An 8443-nucleotide genomic window follows, 5' to 3' on the forward strand; every position below is an offset into this window, starting at 1 on the left:
ATGTTTTTTCAATTTTTTTTTTCCGTTTTTTTAATATTTATCGTACCTTTTAAAATATTTAATGAACATTCACCAATACAGCGAATAAGATTTTTGTCACTATGCTTCAAAATTGCTTGACGTTGTTTTGGATTAGCATATACTAATGCTTGTAGTAGAACACTATGTTTTTTATTAGACGGATTACACGTACCGACTGCCATTATATTCGTACAACTGGTATGTTATTAGATGACGTTATTGTATTTATATCTTTTCGTGGAATGTGAACAAAATTATGTGTTCCACTTGGAAAAACACATGTACGAACACGGAGATTTTCTGGGGTACTCTGTTTCAAATCAAGTAAAATATATCCATGAGGTACAGAGGTCGCTTCAAAATAAGCCTCTTGAAGAAAACGTGGATTCTCAGGGTATATTTGTCGTGCTTAAAAAAATACTTGCGAACGATCACGAGGATTTTTAAATAAAACAATATAATGTGTATTCAAACTTATATCACGAAAGCCACGATGGAAAAGATTTTGCCATAATAATATGACTGATAATCCAAGATGATGACTTCCCTTTGTAAAAAGATCCATAATAACACTGGAAGAGCCGGACTCTCTCATGAGATCATCGGTAATAACTAATTTTTTTTGTTTATCATTAAACTCTTTCAATTTTAGTAGACCCTCAATAAATTCAACTGAAGAAAATTCTTTAAAACTGTCTTGCCATTGCCCATAAAAAAAATAAACTTTATCAAATTTTACATCGGTGATATTTTCATTTAAAAATTTTTTTAACCAAGTAGTCTTACCACAGCCTGATGCTCCAGCAAGAAGCATAGTAAACGGGAATTGACACACTAGAGACATTTTAACAACTGAGAAAAAATAAATAAATAATCGAGTTATATAGAAATCTGAAAAATAAAATGGTTGGTAAAATAATTTTTTATTACAAAACAATTTTTTTATTTTCGACAAAACAAATATTTTTTTGACAGTAAATTTTTATTCATAGGACAAATTTTTTTTTTAATTTTTATTTTTATTTATCGTTATTAAAAAATTTTTTTATTTATGAAACAAAATTTTTATTTTTGACAATACAAATATTTTTTGACAATAAATTTTTATTTATTATTTATTTATTTATTTTGTTAAGTATTACGCCCTTGTCATTTCGTACTTATGGGCTACATTATATAAGTTTTACAATTACAAGTTTTTATTTACATTTTCAAAAAAATTTTTTTTTATTACACACGTTGTCTTTTATACCCCAGAGGATATGTAATATTCTCGTTGTGATTACGCTTAGGTCCTGTAACAGAAATCATTTTTTATCAATAGTAGAGTACACTTGTAGATCTCTTGTTCTACGGATAGAATTATATTTAATTTCAAAAGGATCTATTTCACGCTTAATTAATGATTCAACAGTATCAAAATTTATAAATTTTTGTGCTTCCAAGTCAAGTCGTACACCTTTTAATTTACAGACTTCTACTTGACCACCATCAGGTTTTTGTACAATAAAAGAATAAAATTTTGGCCCACCCGATATAAAAGATTTTATGTATGAACCTTCTCCATACTCTTCTAGCTCATCAGTTAAATCTCTCAATTTACTCCCTGTTTTTAATTCATCATTTTTATTTTTACATATTCTTATAATAGAGTCAGTGTCAACGTATAAAATTTGTTTACTATTTTCATTAATACAAGAATATAATTTTTCTCGAGCGTACGCTGTTGTAAAAGCCGCCAATACAACGTTTGTTGTTTTTGTTAAAGGTTCTTCTTCATTAATTAACTTCCACGTAATTAGAACAGTTTCTTGATTTGTTGGTTCGATAAATTGAATTAAATTTTTTTCGTTATCTACTATATCATAATATTCTTGTAAACCACTGCAAATTGTTTTACGCCATAAAGAACTTTTCTGTCCTAATTTACCATATAACGAATTGAGCATATTTTTACTCAATGTACGGAGACCTGGATTAAAATCTATATTTTCTTTATCAATTTTAATATTTTCAGCTTGAAAATATTCCTCGATATATTGATCTTTATCAGATTCAGTTTTGACCCAAGATGGGTACCCACTGGCTTCTTGTTTTATTTTAAGAAAAGTATTTATATATCCTGTAAATAAACCGACTTCATTAGTTTCTTTATTACTCATCGACATTTTATCGTAATGCCAAACTTCATATATTTTTTCTATGACATATCCTTTTGTTAAAGCAAGTTTTAGTTCTGACGACACCCAAGTCCCGATTAAACTTCTCTCATTATTATTATGATTACAAAAACCTGACTCCATTGTATCAACTAATGTACGACAGAGTGGGAAATAAAGTTTTTTATTTTTTGAACGTACAGGCAAAACAGGCATGTGTAAATCAGACGGTGCAAGTACACGACATTTTATTAATCCATCAATTTTTGATATATCATTATTTGGAAATTCTTTCTCGATATCGCGACCAGCATATACTTTAGGATGAGCTAATGGAAATGCAGATTGCTTAAGGACACTCGGATACAGACTTGTGAAATCTACATACTGTATAGTTTCTCCGGGTTGTACTGTATATGACTCGACGAAATTCTCCGTTCTACCACCAAAATAAGCATCACGTGGGTTCAATGCTGCGTAATAATTAGCATCAATAGAATCCACAAATTTTTTTACTTGAGGTACACCTTTTAACAATTTTTTAAATTCACATCCCCATTTTTCAATAACATCATAACCTTGATCTTCTAAATACTTTGTAATATTTTGCGTGCGTTCATAACGTTCATTTAAAGTTGTACCATCTTTTTGTACATGATCACGATTAAACATAAAACACTCAATACATCCATGCCACCAACAACCATGATACTGAAAAATGTTTTTTCGTCTTTCATTTATACCATCAACTCTAATTTTTTTTGGACCTATTTTGACTTCATAATAGTTACCAGCATGTTGAATATTACTTGCTGTTGAATATGCTGACCATTCCAGCCACTGAAGAGCTTCTTTTGACTGATTGTCGCTTAATCCTGGTGAAAATAATTTGGCGGATTATGTCATAATATTGCATAATATGACATAATCTGACATAATATGACAAAATATGCCATATTCCGACAAAAATTCATTTGCCAGAAAATAGTATATTCTGGCATCCAAAAATCATGTAAGAATATGTCAGAATATGGCATATTCTGACATATTTCGACAAAACTCATTTGCCAGAAAATGGCATATTCTGGCATCCAAAAATCATGTAAGAATATGTCAGAATATGTCAGAATATAGCGCATTCTCTGAAAACAATTGCAAAGAAATAGCATATTTGCTGCATCTAAAAAGTTTGTAATGTAACGAAGTATTTTGATAATAGTTTTTAGTAAATAATATTTTTCTTCTCGGTCACGTGGTTTTAATTATGTGACTTTGTTATTAAATTATATAAAAATTTTTGAGTGATACCATTTTTTACATTTCTTCTTGTACATTGCTTTGGAGTTTCTAAAGCATGTGAGTCATCTCACAACTAGTTCTTACTTGTATAACACGATACATGGATCCATCATATTCATATCAAAATATTGATATAATAATACAAAAATTTAAATAATCAATGTTTCCCGTAATTGTTTGAAAGAAGTAAAAATGAATAATACGTAAATAGTTACGTTTAATAAATATCAGAAATATTGCGGCGGATTATGCCATATTATGGCATAATGTGCCATAAATTGACGTTAAAAAATGGCGCATTATGTCATAATATGTAATAAAATACTTATACACTTCATAAACCAGTCCGGAGAAAATTTTCTCGTTTACATTATACTACAAAAAATGTAGATGATATATGGGAAATGGATTTAGCAGACTTGACCTCATTACAAAGTTATAATGATAGTAATAAATTTTTATTAGTTGTCATAGATGTGCCAGTGAATTTTGGGTTGAACCTCTGTATTAATAAATCAGAATACTGTATATGCCAAGCACTTGAAAAAATTTTTTTAGCTAGTGGACGTCGACCAGTAGTTTTACAATCAGACAAAGGTAAAAAATTTTAAATAAAATGTACAAAATTATTGGACCAAGTCAAAATTCATTTCAAGTAGCACGTAATCCCGATATCAAAGCAGCTATAGTTGAATTAATCATTTTTCGAAGAAGAATTTATCGTTATTTCACGTATAAAAAACTCGTTACATATTGAAGTCTTACCTAAAATTGTACAAAGCGTATAATAATGCAATGCATTTCATAACAAAAATGACCCAATACTTTATTACTATATACAATGCTCAAAAGGCACGTGAAAATATAGAAAAACAATATACAAATGCGACAAAAAAATAATGAATACCATGTTGGCTAGTGTTAGAATCAGTAATGAAAAGCAATCTTTCAGTAAAGGTTATGCTGGATCTTGGTCAAAAGAATTATTTTATAATAATAAAAGTTTTATAAATTCGACAATCTTTACCTATTTATGAAATTAAAAGATTTAAAGGTAAAAGAAATTTGAGGTTATTTACATGAACAAGAAGAAATAAGTAAAGTAAATCAAATATAAATGAAGAATATTTTGATGTTTGAAAAAATTCTTAACACACATGGGAAAACGACAGAAAAAAGATATCTTGTTAGATGGAAAAATTATTCTAGTGATTTTGATGAAAATGGGTACCAAGCTAATTTAAAGATCATGTTCAATAAAGATTTTTATATTACACTTGTTAGTAATAAAAATAATCAATATTATCCTAAGGAAATTGTCTCACTTGCTCTAACCCACACCCCTCCGGTGGAATAACAACGCCAGATTTATTTATAAATTCAAGAGTCAATGTTTTTTGTAATTCATATCGAGCGTCACGAACTGCTTTTAATCTAGCTACGTCAAGTTTATTGTCTCTAATTCAGATAATTTTACTACGATTGATCTTGGTAAACATAAATTATCTTTATTATTAATTATTAGTGTACCACGTCTCGATCTTTCACTTTTGGGCATTCCACAGTTCACGTTCTTTTTCTTCCGGAAAAAATCCGGAAATATTATAGAAATAGTCTGATTACTCCGTAAATATCTCCGGAAGTCTCAATTACGTAGAAAATCCGGAGAAATCCGGAGAAATCCCGAGAAATCCGGAAAAAATCAGGAAAGATTATTTCTACCAGGGAATACAACAGCTGCATTTACGACACAATTACATCGTGCATTTAATCTTGAAGCTGGTCAGTTGGATTGAGTGAAATAGCGTTTCCAAATGCTTTTTTACATATAAATAAAAGTAAAGGAATAATTAATATTGATCTTGGTAATAATAATTTTAACGTAAATATCGAAAGTGGTGTATATCCAAACACAGATAGTGTCATATGGTCATTGAATAAAGATAAAAATTTTATACAACATTTTGAATTGTATAGTATATAATACTCGGACACGCTTTGTTACTATAATAAAAAAATGTAGTGGAAAAGATTGCAAAAAACATAAAATAAAATTAACCAGAAAAATTGCAAATATTCTTGGATTTATATACCAAGCTGAGGGTCTTGTTTTTTACTGAAATTCAAATATTTTTTCTTTCCGACAAGCGTCACACCCCTGTTTGTTTACGTTTATTTCTTTTCCACAAACGTAACACTGTCCAACCTGGATGCATTGGGCCTCCTCAAAATCCGTGACGTAAGAGTCACTGCTTTCTGGTACACCGATGAATCCCTCCCGTGAAGAAACTCCCGTTCCCTCGGATAAATGACATTTTTTCGGGTTCGCTTTAACAATGAATGAATGAATGAATGTTTGAGAAATAGGTCATCAGTAAAACGGTAAAAAATAAAATGCAAAAATATTGATTTAAAGAAAAAAAAATTTAGATAAAAATTAAAAAAGCAAAAATGTAAATAACTTTTAAAAACAAAAAAAGAAAAAAAATAAAATTAAAAAAAAAAAAATTTTTTTTTCAGAAAAAAAAAAAAGTTCACAAAATTTTAAAACAAAAAGTAAAATTGAAAAAAAAAATAATTTGAAAAACAAAATTAAAAAAATCATTTTAAAAACAAAAAGCGAAATTAAAAAATAATAATTTTCTAAAACAAAAAAAAAATTTTATTTCAAACCAAAAAAAAAAAAATATTTAAAAAAATATAATAAAAAACTTTATAAAAAGGAGTAAAAAAATAAAAGCAATTAACAAAAACACTTACATATCCAATTATCACTCGATGAAGTAGAATCTGATCGTTCACGTTCTTTTTCTTTTTTCCATTCCTCAAGGTTTTTGAGTCGTTGGATACGCCAACGCTCTTGAACAACCATCCTTCTAATCATTTTTTTTCTTATGATCTTTGCTTTTTTTTGGCGAATACGTAATTGTCGCTTACCTGTAAAATATATAAATTTACTGTTTTATTCTATTTTCACTTTTTTTAATCCACTCTATTATTTTATTTCACTGTATTATTTTCACTGTATTATTTTTACTTTTTTATTTCACTGTATAATTTTATTTTTTTTTTTCACTGTATTAATATATTATTTAAATACTTACGTAACATTTTTTTGATAAAGCTCCGATTATTGATAGTGAAATATCGTAGCCGGATTATTTATTAGACAATCAATATTGCCCTATAAAATAATTCTGCTAGATATGTATTTTAATTTAACCCTGTTTATCCTGCGCAGCCAGGGCGCATAAGAAAGGTAGGGAGACGGAATTGCGTAATGTAGGGAGAGGTAAAAAGGAATCTGAAAAATACGCGAAAATATAACACAATGATACAGTAGAAATAATTTCAAATAACACTTGTAAATTCAGTAAAAGTCGGAGCACAGTTTATTTATAAATTAACCCTGTTACTATTACATGAAATTGCGGTACAAAAACAATTATTAAATAGGTAACCCAATTAAATTTTACTCGCGCGTCGCGTCGAAAAGAGAGAACCTAAAGCCATGCGGTCGTAACGGAGTCAGAGACTGAAAATTATTAAACTTGCGGATAACCCGAACAATAACTAAATTATGACGGCCGAAATACTAGCGACGGGGTTGAGAAGCAATCCAGTCGATTAATTAAATAAATCACTGACTCTACATTGACGCTACAATGACGCTTGGCTTTTACAATGTTAATAATTTTACACTTGTCGTATATTTACCGAACAAACACTGAATAAAATTTATTCAAAAGAAGGTACTTACATTGGTTGTCGGTAATTTAATTTAGCAATCTAGTGACGGCGTGTACCTTGGCTTGACCTCGGAGACGCTCGCAAATTGACAGGTTGGCTTGGTTATTTTATCGCCAGTAACGATGTACAAAAATATATATATATATTTTATATAGATGTGGTACAATATAATTATACAAGTTGGTTGAATGTGATCGAAGATTAAATTATGTCAAATTGTAGACATAAACGTAGCACTGATTTTACAACAAAATCACAGTAAATGTTACTTTTATTTGAATTTAAAATAAAATTATTATACGAGACTTTTTCACTGTACTTTATAAATTGTATTCAATATTGAATGGCTGACCACGAGGTCGTGAATTTGTATAATTGAATATTTAATTATTTTAAATAAATAACTGATTATTTATTGTAGCAAAAATGTAATTTATTCTATTCAATATTTATTTGATTAGACAATGTAACACAATGCGTGCCTTGAATTTAATTTACTCAATCAAGAAAATTTAGACCATGTGGTCGTAATTTATTACAAGTTAAATTTGTAAATGATTTAATGAATTTAAATTGATAATTTAAGTAACCAAATGTTACTTAAATATTATTGAAACAATAAATTGATAAAATAATCAATAAGATATTGAATAAGAATAACTTACAGTTGTGTTGATTTGTAGAAAATATTCTAAGTTTTTAGAGCAATTAAAATTCGATGAGGCAAAGTGCCTATGCTGGTTAGAGCTGGAAGAGCTGGTGTAGGTCAAGAAACTAACTCTGACCGAGTGACCGAGATCTAGCGATCAATCTCGCTCGATGCCCTCAGAACATAAGGGTAGGTGGGGATCCTTCGGGGATGTTCGGTTTTCCTCCTTGGTCCAGTTCCACTTTCCTTATGTCGCTTATTTCTTATTGGTTGAGGAAAATCTTATGATTTTCCAACCTTAATTAAAATTATTTCTAATTGTTTAATTATGACATGAGTGGTACCGAGAGAATCCCTATATTTTTAGGATTCTGTCGATATCACTCATTATATTAATTTATATTTAATTTTCCAAATTAAAATTGGCGGTAGATGCGCTTGGCAATAGTGCCGGCTCAAGTAATTTGTTGGGGGTGCAAAACCTCTAGCTCCCTTAAATGTATTACATTGACGGTCTGTAAGATGGAGCTAGGGGTGTCAAAAAGTACCCTGAATATTTAATGTA

At 29.2% G+C, this 8443-nt stretch overlaps 1 protein-coding gene across 1 annotated transcript; it reads right to left on the reverse strand.

Annotated features, from left to right (window-relative positions):
• Positions 1 to 1328: 1328 nt before the first annotated feature.
• On the reverse strand, positions 1329 to 6351 carry LOC122850350. The gene is made up of 3 exons (XM_044149509.1): positions 6255 to 6351; positions 1718 to 3055; positions 1329 to 1627 (listed from the first exon to the last, which is right to left on the reverse strand). The coding sequence occupies exons 1-3, from the start codon at positions 6349 to 6351 to the stop codon at positions 1329 to 1331; spliced, it is 1734 nt and encodes a 577-aa protein (XP_044005444.1).
• Positions 6352 to 8443: the final 2092 nt, after the last annotated feature.

This window comes from Aphidius gifuensis, linkage group LG2 (genome assembly GCF_014905175.1).
Source record: "Aphidius gifuensis isolate YNYX2018 linkage group LG2, ASM1490517v1, whole genome shotgun sequence".
Taxonomy (NCBI): Eukaryota; Metazoa; Arthropoda; class Insecta; order Hymenoptera; family Braconidae; genus Aphidius; species Aphidius gifuensis.

Bases quoted from the DNA above. Each gene is read 5' to 3' on its own strand.
- LOC122850350 (XM_044149509.1), bottom strand. From the start codon at position 6,351: ATGGTTGTTCAAGAGCGTTGGCGTATCCAACGACTCAAAAACCTTGAG. The intron at 3,056-6,254 runs GTGATAATTGGA...TATTTTCACCAG, and splicing joins ATCAGATTCTACTTCATCGA to GATTAAGCGACAATCAGTCA. The intron at 1,628-1,717 runs GTATTAATGAAA...AATTAAAAACAG, and splicing joins TCGAGAAAAATTATATTCTT to GGAGTAAATTGAGAGATTTA.